At 60.1% G+C, this 14,295-nt stretch overlaps 1 protein-coding gene across 1 annotated transcript in view; it reads right to left on the bottom strand.

Annotated features, from left to right (window-relative positions):
• Positions 1-1,147: 1,147 nt before the first annotated feature.
• Positions 1,148-14,295, bottom strand: part of MYH9 (myosin heavy chain 9) — a 93,989-nt gene continuing 80,841 nt past the window's right edge. Inside the window, exons 27-41 of the mRNA XM_058741414.1 lie at positions 13,920-14,064; positions 12,424-12,630; positions 12,185-12,289; positions 11,782-11,934; positions 10,463-10,711; positions 9,218-9,430; positions 8,889-9,101; positions 8,428-8,589; positions 6,610-6,738; positions 5,501-5,589; positions 5,287-5,410; positions 4,809-5,017; positions 4,234-4,342; positions 3,958-4,130; positions 1,148-2,733 (exon numbers count right to left, since the gene is read on the bottom strand). Of these exons, the coding sequence (XP_058597397.1) occupies positions 2,616-2,733; positions 3,958-4,130; positions 4,234-4,342; positions 4,809-5,017; positions 5,287-5,410; positions 5,501-5,589; positions 6,610-6,738; positions 8,428-8,589; positions 8,889-9,101; positions 9,218-9,430; positions 10,463-10,711; positions 11,782-11,934; positions 12,185-12,289; positions 12,424-12,630; positions 13,920-14,064 (2,398 nt within the window). The 3' untranslated portion in view covers positions 1,148-2,615. The remainder of the gene's footprint in view (positions 2,734-3,957; positions 4,131-4,233; positions 4,343-4,808; positions 5,018-5,286; positions 5,411-5,500; positions 5,590-6,609; positions 6,739-8,427; positions 8,590-8,888; positions 9,102-9,217; positions 9,431-10,462; positions 10,712-11,781; positions 11,935-12,184; positions 12,290-12,423; positions 12,631-13,919; positions 14,065-14,295) is intronic.

Raw genomic sequence — 14,295 nt, 5'->3', positions numbered from 1 at the left:
GAGGTGGGGACCCGGTCCAGCACTACCCCTGTGCAAAGTGCAGCCAAGTCACGGATCTCAGAGGGGAGAACCGGTATTTGCCGAGTAGCTGCAGGGGGTTGAGTGGGGGGGGGGGGGTCCCCTCAAAAGATGTGTCCATGATCTAATCTCTGCAACCCCTAACCGTGACTTTATGTGGAAAGACCTTAGGTCTCTGCAAATCCTCTAAGTTAAAGATCTTGAGATCGTCGCAGGTTGTCCGGGTGGGCCCTAAATCCGATGGCTAGTGTCCTTACAAGAGACACGGAGGAGAGACGACAGGGAGCTGGGGGGAGGGCCCAGGCAGAGGCAGAGATTGGAGGGACGCCTGGAGCCAGAGAGGCAAGCTCTCCCCTGGAGCCCCCAGGAAAGGGCAGAGCTAAAAGGAGGAAAAGCACCCCCAGCCCTTGGGTGGTGCCCGCCCCCCCCCCAGCTCTGTCATATGGCAGGCCCACGAGTGTCCTCGCTGGAAGCTCACAGCCTTAGCAACCGAGGTGGCCAAACAGAGGTCCCGGGACGCTGGCGGGCGGGGCAGCCACTTGGGTCCACACGCTGACCAAGGGGGTGGGTGCCATGGCCCTTCTCTAAGGAAGGCCTTCTCCCCCTCCCTCCCTCTTGTTCTCACTGCCCTCCAGGTGCCCAGCAGGGGGCCGGGGTTGTGCTCAGCTTACGTTAAAAGAATGAATGAACCAATGAGCAGATGAGAGCTTCAGTGGTCCCCAGCAGTCCTGCGGAGTCTCCCGGGAGTCTCCCGCGATGACACACACAGGCCCAGTCACCGCCTCCCTGGGTCCTGCTTATACACAACTTGGGATGGACCCCTACAGGGCAGGTTTTGCTTCGTCTGATGACTCCAGAAGCTCCTGGAACTTAGCATCCCGGTCTGTGTCCCTGTCCCCAGTCAAGCACACAGTCGGTCCTCAATAACGGAAGCGGACTGAGGTTTCTAGAAGTCCCTCTTGGCGGACTGAGGTTTCTAGGAGACCCTGGCCACTGGCCCAACCTCCGCCATGCTGAGCTACCGGAAACTTCTAGAAGATGCGCAAAGTAGGTGCCCGCCGCGGAAGCAAAGCACAGTCCCTTCCAAGGCCGCCCGCTCTGGCAAGACAGACACCGGCAGACACATGGCTCGTAGCACGTGGTACTCTTTATTGTGACGCTCAGTGGAAAACATCTGTAAACCAGCTAACTGTAGTGGTGACAGCCGTAACGCATGCTAAGGCACTTTTATTATATAAAAAAGGGGTGGGGCTGGGAGCTCCGTTCACTCCTTTGTGACAGCAACTGGGACCTGAATTCAGAGCTTTTTAGGCATATGTAGCTTTCGTGTATCTTCATGATTTGTTGAGTTTGTTTCCTTTAAGAAAAAAAAAATGCCTTCTTTGCCATAAGTAAGTCTAAATGCAGCATATACAAAACAGGAACACAGGTGAATTAATTCAGCAGCCAGTGTAGACCAGCGCAGGACAAACTATTCTCTTCTAAACGTGGTTCCAAAGGAGAGGCAGTGATAAAGACTTGGAATTGTATCATTTATTACAAGAAGGGGAAAAAAAAGAAAACTTTTTTTTTTTTCCTTTCAAAAACATCTGTGCAGATGGCAGAGATTCAAACCGTACTCAGTCAATGCTGCAGATAATCTGCCCTCGGGCCCCAGTCCTAGAGTAGGTATGAGATCATGGGAGGGCCACTGGCCCTTTGCAATGAATGCTCTGGCTGTCAGACTTGGGACAAGTCCCTTAACCATTAAATATATTTGGTCCCCAAGAATGTCGGGAGAAGCCACTGCGGGCCTTTCCAGCTTGGCCCCTGGGCCCGGTCTGCTTGGCCCCACAGCCTCGCTGTGGCAGGGGGCAGGCTGCCCTCGGCAAAGGAGGGAGGGGGGCCGTCATTGCACTTGAGACGCTGTAGAATCAGGAAGAGGACAGTGGCGCTGCCCAGAGGGGGTGGGGAGGAGCGATCCTCCTTCCCCACCCCCCCACCCCCCCGCATTCTGTGCCCTGCACAGAGGTGGCATCCCTGGGCCTGCTCCTGCCCGATCGCCCAGGGCCCACGGGAGTGGGGGGCCGACGGGGCGGAGGGTGTGAGGTCACCGTGTGTGATTGCCAACAGCAAAGAAGGAGGGGGAGCTGGTGGCGGAGGAGGGGGAAGGTGACAACTCTGCTGGGGTGTCGAGCTATCAAAACTTCTTAGTCTGGAGAAAAATAGATTCGTAGAAAACTCTTGCCCGTCCCCGGTGGCCTGCCCGCCTTGCCTCACCATCTTGTGCTTTTTGGCAAGAGAGGGCCAAAGATCCTGCTGGTTGCTCTGTTCCCAGGCCAGGGGCCCAAGACTCTGACTCTTTGGTATCAGATTCTGGGGGGCGGGAGGGGAGCAGGAGGCGGCTGCAGCAGAGGAAGCCAAACGCCCTCAAAAAGGCCTGGGGGGTGGGCAGGGGGTGGGGTGCAGGCCTGAGGTCCCCTGGCCTGGTGGGATGGGGTGGGGAGGTCACGATCACAGCAGTCCCAAGAAGGCGGAGGGGGTGCTGCGGGGGCTAGGAAGGGGAGGCGGAGTCGTCTGTTGGCCGGTCCGTCCATCTCGGGCAGCAGGAGGAGAGGTTACTCGGCAGCTTTGGCCTCGGCCCCGTCGGCTTTGCCGTCCACCTCCTCGTCCGAGCAGTCACCAGCACCTTTCCGGGCCATCCGGCGGGGCACAACAAACGGCAGGTCTCCTCGCCTGGGGGCAGAGGCACAGGGTCAGCAGGGCCGGCCAGGGTGACTGAGTTCAGCTCACACATTTCAAACCGCTTTAGAGGGACCCCAGGCCCCAACATCGCACGGAGAGAAGTAACACGGAGCCTCGGGAACACAGCCTCCCGCTCTAACCCGAGACACTGGTGAAGACAAACATCAGCAAGTTGGGACTGATCGAGAGGGAGAACGCCCAGAAGCAGAGTCACCTTCTGCAAAATGCCACCCTTCGCTCAAACTTCGAGCACACGGTGTAACCAAGAGATACAGAATAACTCCACACGGTACACAGATACCAACACCCTCTTCCCATCACGTGCAAGAAAATATTAAGTTCTGGCTAGAACATCTGCTCTTGTCGCTGTTTCACATTTTTTAACATTTATTTCTTTTTGAGAGAGAGAAGCAGGCTCCGGGCAAAGTCAGACAGACGCTCAACCACGTCTTATCTTCTTTAGGCATAAAAGTAACGAGAGGGGCTCCTGGATGGCTCAGTTGATTGAGCGTCTGACTTTGGCTGAGGTTATGGTCTCACAGTTCGTGGGTTCGAGCCCTGCGTTGGGCTCTATGCAGACAGCTGGGAGCCTGGAGCCTGCTTCCGATTCTGTGTCTCTTTCCCTCTCTGCCCTTTTCTTGTTTGCGCTCTCCTTCTCTCTCTCAAAGATAAATAAACATTAAAAACTTTTCTTAAAAAAATCTTAAATTTAAAAATTAAAAGAAAAAGAGGTAAGAAGTGAGACCTGGGGGAAAGACCCATCTGATACTTCTTGAAGGGACACGCTCCTCGAGAAACGCAAGGCCGCCATCCTTGTGGGCACGGGCCTTGTGACTGGGCACCAGGACTCACTCAGCAAATGTTTACAAGGCACATAGCACGTGCCGGGGACGTGCCCGGTCACTTCCAGCAACTTCTAATGCAAAAAACGCAGCACGGAAACATCCTCGTCGCGTTTAGAGCAGCCACGTGACCAGATTTTTCAGATGAGATGGGAACGAATTACCCAGACTTCACGGTTTACTCAAAAGGCCGGGCAACGGCCCAGGGGGCAGAGCCGGCCCAGGGCCAGCGCGGAGCACGGGGCGCCTTGCCCACTGACATCTAGTTGACGAACGGAACCAGTTTCTAGGAGCCGAATTTGGTGAAACGTGCTCTTCAGAGCGCACTGACTTTCGGGAGGAGAAGGAAGGGTGTCGAGGGGGCCGGGCTCACCTGAGCTTGTTCTTGAGGGAGCTGACCTCGCGGTTCATGGCGTCGGCCGTCTCGGTGGCGTCTTCCAGCTCGCGCTGCAGTTTCCGGCGGGAGGCGTTGGCCCGCTGGGCCTCCTCCTCCGCCTCCTCCAGCTGCCGCTTGAGCTGCTTCAGGCGGGTGGATGCCTTGTCAGCCTGCAGAGACGTGTGGCCGGCGGCCCCGGTTAGGGGCTCTGATGCGGGAGGCCGGGGGACCCCTCGCCAGCCACGACCCGGGCGGCCCCGCGCGCAAACACACCTGGTCCTTGAACTGCTCGGCGTTCCTCCGCTCGTCATCCACCTGCAGCAACACGTCCTTGAGCTTCTTCTCGGCCCGACGCACCTGCTTGCAGGCCGCCTGGCGCTCCCTGCGAGGCACAGACGCGGCGGCTCAGGGACCCTCCCTTCAAGGGTCCAGCCACACGCCACCAGCTGGACAACCTGTTCTGGGGCCTCGTGGGCATTTCCTCCCCAGGGAGGCCCTGAGGCCGAGGCGGGCCACCTCCACCGAACACCCCAGGTGCCCTAAGGGAGGCGCTGTGACCAGCCCCGTTTCACAGATGAGGAAACAGGCTCAGGGAGGGAGGTGACATAGTCCAAAAAGCAGATGTGGAGGCAGTAAAGGGGAATTGAGATGTGGGGCCCAGTGTGACCCCCCCCCCAGTACCTCCAAAGAAGCCTCAGTCTTGCTGAGCCCACAGGACCCCCCACCTGCGTCTGAGTCAGCCCCCAGACAGCTGTCAAAACTCCCGCCGTGGAGGTGGCCCTCGGGCTCCGACCCCGGCCCCGTGAGGCCCCCGCGGGTCGCTGCAGGAGCCGAGCAGGGGCACCTACTTGGTCTCGTTGTCCAGCTGCTCCTCCAGCTGTGCGATCTTGGCCTCGAGGGCGGCGATGGAAGCCTTGTATTTGGACTTGACAGTGCCCTCCATCTCCTGCAACTTGACCTTGAGCTCCTTGTTCTGGCGCTCCAGCTGCTGCCGCGCATTCTCGTTTTTCTGGGCGTGGCTGCGCTCGAGGTTCAGGTCGGTGTTGATCTGGTCGATCTGTGGGAAGGAGGGCCGATGACCCGAGGAAGGCTGGGGACCCTGGCTGGGGCACACGTGAGGCCGCTGGGTCCCGAGGGGCCCCTGATAACACCAGGCCCTGGGGCCGGCAAGCTCTGGGTCTTCCCAGGAAAGGGAGCTCCTCCAGAGCCAGGGTCCAGGACGTGCTCCCCTAAGCACCGCGAGCGCTCGGCTTCCGCCAGCCGCCGTCTGGGAGGAGCGGAGCCTTGTCTGGAAGGAGTGCCCGCGCAGCCCCGGCCCCCGCCCACCTGCAGGTTCGCCTTCTTCAGCCGGTCGTTCACCAGCTCCGTGTTGCCCTGCTCCTCCTCCAGCTCCTCCTCCAGCTGGGCGATGCGGGCCTCCAGGCGCCGCTTCTCCTCCAAGGCCAGGGCTCTGGGCGAGGGCAGGGAGGAGTGAGAAGGGGCCTGTCCCAGAGGCGGGACACCCCCAGCCCCCAGCCGAACACGCCATGCCACGGCTCACCCTTTGCCGCTGCTGTTGGCAATCTCGTCGGCCAGCTCGTCCCGCTCCTGCTGGGCCTGGCGCTTCGCACGCTCGGCCGCTGCCAGTTCCTGCCACGGGGACCCAGACGGTGACCCCCTGGGGCAGCCCAGAGCCCCGAGAGCCCCCCTTCCCTTTCCTGATACTCTGCAAGCGCCACGCTCCCGGAATCCTGGCCCTTCCTCTCGACTCCCCCCTCACCCCCCAGGCCTGCCTCCTCCACGAAGCCCTTCCTCATGAGCCCCTCTAACTCACAGGGCTGATTCCTTCCTCTCAGACCATAGCTTAGGTACCACGTGTTTGCAAAGCCCCTACGTGTAAGTGTTAGGAACCAAGCCATATGCTGGGGATGGAAATAAAAAACCGTCCTGCCCTAACGGATACGCTGGTTCCTCTGTGTTCTGGGGAGACCGGAAGTCGGGGGGATAAGGCAGGGATTTAATCAGGGTGAGAGCATAGGGGCTCTGAATGCCAGGTGAGCTGGGGGCTCTGAAAGCCTCAACAGAGACCCACACGTGACCTCAGAGGGAGGGATCAGCCCAGGCCCAGGCAGAAGAGCACAGCCCTCAGGTGAAACTGGACACCGGGCCCGGGTAGGGGCACCGGGCAGCCAGTCGGCTCACGGTACAGGAAGACTGCCTAGGGCCGATGGAAGGCTTTCACAATATGCCCCTCGCGTGTGACCGACAAGGCTGGGGGGTGGGGGGCATGCCGCGCACCAGCGCTGGAGAAGGACCCTCCTTCCAGGTGCCAACTCCCAGCAGGAGGCGACGATTACCACCAAGCCTCATCTCATGCAAGGGAGCTGGCCCCAAATGGTGACAATTTAATTCACACGCACGTTTTACTCACACGAGGGAGCCTTGCTGCTTAACGAAACCCCTCGGGGATTTCCTTCATAAAGCAAAAACCACCCCCACCCCATTGCCAGAGTTGGGCTAGTTCCTGGCCAGCAGCGCCCGGGGGGGGGGGGGGGGGGGGGGCGGCGGGCGGGGGGGGGGGTGCCCAGGCTGTCTGGGCGGAGGCCCTCTGCTGCCCCCTGCTGGCCAGAGGGCAGCGACCCCTCAGTGCCATCCTCGTGGCCTGCCCACCTCCTGCAGCTGGATCATCTCGGCCTCCATACTCTTTAGCTTCTTCTCGTTCTCCTTGGCCTGTGCCAGGATCTCCTCGCGGGAGGTGCGCGTGTCTTCCAGCTCCCGTACGTAGTCCTTCATCTGGGCCTGTGGTGGGCAAGGGAGGCTTGGCACCCACCGCCACAGCTGCCAGTCCCCCCAACCCCGCGCACGGACACCCTACCCACAGGCACCGGAGGCCGGTTCTCGGCCTGACGCCACATTTAACCAACTCAACAGCGAAAGGGCAAGGCGATAAGGACAAATGTCTCTTTACCCTGTGTCCTTTTTACACTTTGGTGACCACTAAGGTTACAGGGCATGGTTTTGGCAGTGTTAGTCACTGGTTACACATTAGTTCGAGCTGCTGTCTGGGTTTCGCCTTCCACGACTTCCTGTGGACTCGAGTCTGGCGCTCTGGAGCTGTCCCCCCGTGCCACCCACTGCTCTAGGTCAATGCCCACCTGCCAGGTCAGCCCCGACCAGAGGTAGAAACCCATTTCCTCTGTTCTTCTCCTGTGATTTAAACTCTAAAGATCTTGGTCAAATAGGGTTTTGTTTTGTCTTTTTTCTGTTTCCTTTTTCCCTTTCTGCAGATAAATCCCAATTTGGGATTCTCCAGGCCAGATGGTACCAGGTGGAACCACCACCAGCAACGAGAGCATCTGGGCCCTACGACCTTGCCCACCGACACCGAATTTGGTCTTCCTGTTGCTGGTTTTCTGGGTGTGATGTGGCTTCTCAAGGATGTTTTTTACGATTTATTATCTTTAACACTTATTTAAAAAAAATTTTTTTTTAACGTTTATTTTTGAGAGAGACAGAGACAAAGCTTGAGCGGGGGAGGGGCAGAGAGAGAAGGAGACACAGAATCCAAAGCAGGCTCCAGGCTCTGAGCTGTCAGCACAGAGCCCGATGCGGGGCTCGAACCCACAAACCGCGAGATCGTGACCCGAGCTGAAGTCGGACGCCCAACCGACTGAGCCACCCAGGCGCCCCTCTTTAACACTTATCTTGATCAACACTGAGTTACATACAGAAGTGCTGAATCACTATATCATATACCTGAAACTAACATAACTCTGTACGTTAACCACACTGAATTTATCATAAGAATAAAATTAAGGGGCGCCCAGCTGGCTCAGTCAGTTAAGCGTCCGACTTCGGCTCAGGTCACGATCTCGCGGTCCGTGAGTTCGAGCCCCGCGTCGGGCTCTGTGCTGACAGCTCAGAGCCTGGGAGCATGCTTCAGATTCTGTGTCTCCCTCTCTCTCTCTCTCAAAAATAAACATTAAAAAATTTTTTTGAATAAAATTAAAATGAAAAACATGTAAGCGAGTAAAACTTGTGAACTTTAATCACTGGTAAGAACTCTCCAAGTATGTGTTCTGTGCTCTGTGCTGCATGTAGGGTTCCGTGCTCAGGTCGGAACCTCCCATCGCCATCCCCCAAGGCTGGATTGGGTGGTTACGTGGGCCAGATCTGGTTTACTCTGGAAATCTGCCACCAGGCGACTACTTTCCTAACGTCATTGAGTTTTCAGGTTTACGGGGGTTTCTTTGTTTAATGGGCGCAAAGCCTACGATCTTAATGCAAGTTTGCTTCTGTTTTGCTTCCACTTGAGCCCTGGGTCTGAGTCCCCACCCGTGAGATGGGGCTAAGGGCACGCGGGTCCTTCCTCAGAGAGGGGAAGGCGGTGCCCCTCGGCACTCAGCAGCGCCCCACTAGTGTCCCAGACCCCTGCGAGGCCAGAGCCGCAGGGGCAGCCGCGCCCAGCGTGGCCCGGCCTGACCTCACCTGCAGCTTCCGCAGCTGCTTGATGGCCTCGTCCCGGTTCTTGTTGGCTGAGTCGACGTGGGCCTCCAGGTCTTTCAGGTCCATCTCCAGCTTCTTCCGAGCGGCCACCGCCATCGAGCGCTGCTTCTTCTCGTCCTCCAGCTCTGCCTCCACCTCCCGCACCTGGGGGACGGGAGGGCGGTTCGGGCGGCTGCACCAGCCCCCAAGCCCTGCTCCACTCCGTGCCCGGGGGGGGTCGGGGGGGGGGGGCTACTTGGGGCCAAGGACGATTACTGACCGAGAGGGTCCCTGACCCCGGTGACAGAGGGCTGGAACGGAAGGACGTGGGAGGGGTGGACGAGGAGCCCAAGACAGCCCGGGGAGAGGAAGGAGAAAGGAAGCCGACCGGAAACTGGGGGACGAGGGGGGCGCCCCTGCCCACCTCTGCCCGGGGGCAAGGGCAGTGGGAGGGCCGTCCGCACCTGTCTGACCAGCTGCTTCTTCTTCTCCTCGCTCTGCTCGTCGCGGCCCTGCAGGTCCCGCTCGAACTGGGCCTTCATGGCCTGCAGGTTGACCTCGAGCCGCAGCTTGGCGTCCTCGGTGGCCTGCAGCTCGTCCTCCAGCTCCTCCAGCTGGGTCTTCATCTCCTCCACCTGCTGCTCCAGGGCCCGCTTGGACTTCTCCAGCTCGTGGACCTGCCCCCCGCCCCAAGGGGACCACATCAGAAGCGGAGGGATGAGGCCTCCGGCCTCGGTGTCCGCTCAGCCCCTCCCACCCCCCCACAGGCTGCGGCCACCAGCTCGGTGCTCACGCTCTTGCCGACGTCGTCCTTGGAACTCATGAGGTCCTCCATCTCCGTGCGGAACTGCTTGTTGAGCCGCTCCAGCTCTGCCTTCTGCTCCACGGCCTCCTCCAGGGCCCGGGCCAGCGACAGCGCCTTGGTCTCCTTCTCCCGGGCCTCCGCCTCCGCCCGGTCGCGCTCCTCCGCGTACTTGGCAGAGATGGTCTTCTCCTCGGCCAGCAGCTGGGGGAGAGGTGGTCACCGTGAGCGTGCGGACCTCAGGCGGGCAAAGCACACGGACCCGAACTCCTCGGGGGATGAGGGCCCCAGGCGCTGGTCCGAGGGGAGGGGACTGCGAAGAGCAGGCACAGGCCACCGCTTCTGAGCGTGGCGCGTGCCATGCGGGGTGTCCTCGGAACCAGAGGCGGGCAGAGATCACCTCTGAAGTCTGCTTGCAGCGTTGACCATTTACTAATCGTGGTCCTGCAGGTCCCACGGTGCCCCTTCCGTGGGAACCCACGGGACACCTTCCCCTCTCAGAACCAGAAAAGGCTCTGCCCTCCTCAACAACCGGTCGCTGCTTCCCCTAAAAAGGATGTCGGTCTGGCCGCTGAGAGGCCCAGATCCCACCTGTGCCCCTCATGAAGGATGCCCGGGCAAGTTCAAGTTTCCGGTGTCCACCCTCCACGTGGGCCCACCCGCGGCCAGACCTTATTTCCCCACCTTCCTGTTCCCTCTGCCCCGACACCTCTTTGTCCCCGACCCGCTCCTTAAAGGGCCAGACGATGAATGCGTGAGACGCTGCAGGACTCTGTGAAACCACGAAAGCAGCCGGAGACACCGGCACGTGAGGGAACGTGGCAAGGTCTAACGCACTTTTGCCCACGGCAACAAGTGCAGGGCCGTACCCGGCCGGTTGGGCCGACGCCGGACTTACTGTTTTCCTATCCTATCCCACCGTCTGTGTCTCTGTAAGCTGCCTCAGAGTATTTGGAAGAAGACAGAGGTATGACACATAAATAAAAACCCTAAACAACAGGGGCACCCGGCTGGCTCAGTCGGTAAGACACGTGACTCTTGATCTTGGGATCATGAGTTCGAGCCCCACGTCGGGGGCAGAGTTTACTCAAAAAGAAAAAACATCCCCACTCATTGTAAAAGGGGCTCATCATAGGCCATTTGAAAGATGTAAGGAACCGGAAAGGGGAAGAGACGCCCTCCCCGAGGGGGACCACTGAGGCCCTCGCACGCGAGGCCATGCCGTGCGGCACGTACCTGGTCGAACTTCTTCTGCTTCTTCTCCAGGTTGGAGGCGGTCTGGCGCTGGTGATCCAGGTCCACGAGCAGGTCGTCCAGCTCCTGCTGTAGCCGCGTCTTCGTCTTCTCCAGCTTGTCATAGGCGGCCGCCTTCTCCTCGTAGCGCTGGCTCAGCCCCTCTAGGTCCTTCTGGAGCTTCCTCTTGGCTTCCTCCGCTATCTCCAGGCACCCCACGCCGTCCTCCATTTTCTTCTTCACGTCCGTCATCTGGACGGGAGCACAGACTTAGGGAGGTAGCCGCCCTGTGCCCGGGACGGCGGCTTGCCTGCTACCTCACGGACGGAGGCCCAGGCACGGGGACGCCCCTCTTCCGCCGGGGCGAGAGAAACGGGGTTTCCGCAGAGGGCCTCTGCCTAGAGTGGGCAGGCCAGGGGGAGGCCTCCCAGTCGTGACGAACACCAAGCCTTATTTTACAGAGACGGACCAGAGGGGAGGCTTCTCCATCGGCCTCTCCCCACGGACACAGTCTGCGGGAGGCAGGAGTGCCACAGACACCCGTCCCACAGCCCCTCCCTGCTCCGGGAGACACAGCTGCCGCCCCGTACGTGACAGCTGCTCCCACCCAGACTGTCACACGGGCTCCGGGCCCACCCCGAGGAGGTGGGGCGGGTCTCCTGGCCCAGCACACTGAAGTCCCAAGACAGGATGTAGAACGGGGCTCTTGACCTAGTTCTGGTTGTGGGCGCTTTGATAGTCTAGAAAAAGACTATGGTGTCCCTCTTAGAACGATGCTTTAACACGCATAAGACGTACAGGATCATCAAGTAAACCGATACGGAAAAATGCGGTTACCGGGTGCTTTTTTAAGCCATGATACAGTAACCCACGTGCTGCCCTAGTAGCACGTGTAATACCAGCTCCTGAAGTGGCGGGGAGCACGAGGACACCCCCAAAGCCCTGCCTCAGCTCCGACGCGGTGACCGGCAGTTTCTATCGAACCCCAGCACCGCTGCGGTCATGGCTTACTGCCTGTGTTCCTAACGGAAGAAAACGCTAAACGTCAGCCAGATTGGTGGCCAGACGGATGTGACGTCGCCTCTAGCCAAGTTCACGGATCCCTGAGTTCTGCCTGGGTCCCCCTGGCTAAGAGCTCGGGCCGGGGAGGGTGGGAGCTCCCCGAGGGAGGGCGCCCGGCTCGGGACGGGCCTGAGGGTCCAAATGTGCAGGCGGGTGCCCCGCTGGAAACCACCCCCCCCCCCCCAAAGCCTGCAGAATCCAGCCAGTTTCCCTGGGTCATCCGTGCGGCCCGGGGCATGGAGGGGGAGCCGGCACCGAACCTGGGCGTGCAGGGTGGCGATCTGCTTCTCCAGGTTCCGCTTGGCCTCCTCCTCCTCTTCCAGCTGTTCCTTGAAGGAGTTCTTCTCATCTTCCATCTGCTTCAGCTTGGTGCTCAGGCCCAGCTTCTGCCGGTTCTCCTCCTGCAGCAGCTCCTACACCGAGGACGAGCGGGGGGCACGGGCTCAGGAGGCACCGAGTCAGAGCCTCCCGGGCCCCACACCCTCGGCAGGATGGAGGAGCCGGTCCCTCTGATTCGGGGGACAGCTGGGGGCGCCAGGAGGACCCAGAGACCCCGCGGATACAGGGGAGGGCGGCTCATCAGACGAACCGGGGCAGCCGATGCCGCAGGGGCTCAGCGTCCTCCCAGGAAAGGTCCGGGGCAGGGACCGGCCGCCACCTTACCTGTGTGTCCTGCAGCTGTGACTCCAGAGCAGAGAAGTCCTTGGTGAGTTTGCTGGACTTGCTGTCGGACTGGGTGAGGAGACCGGTCACGTTGTCCAGCTCAACCTGCACGGGGACGGAAGAGACAAGGGACAGGGGCCGTGACTGCTCTGGCCCCACCTCGGCTCTCGGGCCAAGGTGGACCTGAGCTGCTGTCGAAGGCACCCCTGCCCAGGCCCGGGTCCCAGCGGAGGCCTCACCTGCAGCTTGGTGACCTTGTCGGCCAGCTCCGTGCGCACTCGCTCTCCCTCGTTGAACTTCACCTGCAGCTCCTGCAGCTGGGCCTCCACTTTCTTCCGCTTATGCTCGGAGTCCCCTTTGCCCTGCAGCAGGACCTTCACCTCGTTGGCCAGCTCCCCTCGCTCGTTCTCCAGGGTCTGCTTCGCCTTCTCCAGGTTGGCTTTCACCTGGTGGGGACAAAGGCAAAGATGTGCCCAGGGGCGTCGGTGCCCCGGCGTGAGGCTGGTCTTCCTAACGGCACCGGGGGAACCACCAGGTCCAGAGACAGAACCTGCCGCCCCTGCAGCAAAGACACGGGCCAAGTTCAGGGGATGGCGTGCAGGCAAGAGGTGTGGGCTCAGAAAGCCAAGCCGGTCCATCCTCATTGCTCAGATGGACGGGGTGTTTGGCACGTGCCCTCCCCTCCCTGCCAGCCTCCCTCACCGGGCAGAGGGGACGTTCAAGCGTGAGGTGTTTTCACGGCTCATCTACCACGACTTTGGCGACGTTATCATAAGATGAGGGAAATTATAACTGCTCAGTCAGGCTTCCGGTAAAGCCTCTTTGAAATTTGATCTTCCGGGTAATAACGTAAACATCTTCTAAAAGATACGAGAGTGGCGTTTACAGACTCAACTGCACACGCCATTCTACTCTGCGCTGAGCTGGCTGCAGGGTCACAGACAAGTTCAAGGGGAGCTGTATGAACTTGAAGGCGTGTCAGGTGAGAAAAACTGAAGGGCAGGGAAAGGCTCCCCCAGAAGGGATGCCGGTGGACACGGCGTGCTTCTGAGAACAACACACAGGCCTCAGAATATTCTCAGGCCGCCGGCAAGAGTGGCTTGGCGCTGGGAGCCACAGCACTCAGAACGTGTCTAGACAAACTGCCTGGCCCAGCCACCTGCCCAAGACTAGCGCGGTGAGCAGCCCAGGGCTTCCCACCAAGATCCAGCTGACCGCTGAAGGTGCTCCACAGAAAACCCTAAGGCTTCAGCACCAGGCCACTCCAATCCCTTGAGGCTTTCTGGCCTGATGGGGTCCTGAACAAAATACCAGTGATGCTAATTTTTGAACAACTTACTGACCCCTTATTGTTCACCTGTTCTACACGCCGTCAGCCCCACCCGTCATGTATTTGCATGAGACAGACTATCGTTACAAATGGGGAAACTGAGGCAAACAGGCTCTTCTCTGTAGGCTCGGCCCTAGCGAGTGGCGGCAGCAGTCTCCAGGATGGCCTCCCTGGCCAGCACCCCGGCACCGCCCTCAGTCGCAGAATGGCCCCCGCCAGCAGCCCGGCACCACCCTCAGTCTCGGATTGGACCCCGCCAGCAGCCCGGCACCGCCCTCAGTCTCGGATTGGCCCCCACCAGCAGCCCGGCACCGCCCTCAGTCTCGGATTGGCCCCCGCCAGCAGCCCGGCACCGCCCTCAGTCTCGGATTGGCCCCCGCCAGCAGCCTGGCACCACCCACGCACTCGCTTCGTCTGCTCTAGCTGCTCAGCCAGCTCTTCCACAGCCTGTGAGTGCTTCTGCCTCATCTCCTGGATCTGCGCCTCGTGGGTCTTGGCCTCTTCCTCGAGGGTCTTCTTCAGGATGTTCACTTCCTGTTCGCGTTTGGACCTGGAGAGAAGCACCCTCAGGATGGAGGCCAGGCCTGGGCATGCCGCCCGGGGCTCTTCTTCCCTGGTTGCAGATATGCCGACAAGGGGTGGCGGCCGCCCAAGCCTTGCTGCCCAGGCGCCTCCTTCCTCGGCTGTGCATCTTCCAGCCCGGGCTCGCGGTCCCATTTTGTAGAGAAATCCGTGCCCTTTCAGCCTTAAAGCCCGCCCTGAACTCCAAGCCAGATTTTTC

Source organism: Neofelis nebulosa, chromosome 8 (genome assembly GCF_028018385.1).
Source record: "Neofelis nebulosa isolate mNeoNeb1 chromosome 8, mNeoNeb1.pri, whole genome shotgun sequence".
NCBI lineage: Eukaryota > Metazoa > Chordata > Mammalia > Carnivora > Felidae > Neofelis > Neofelis nebulosa.
This window is presented reverse-complemented; position numbering and strand designations above follow the sequence as displayed.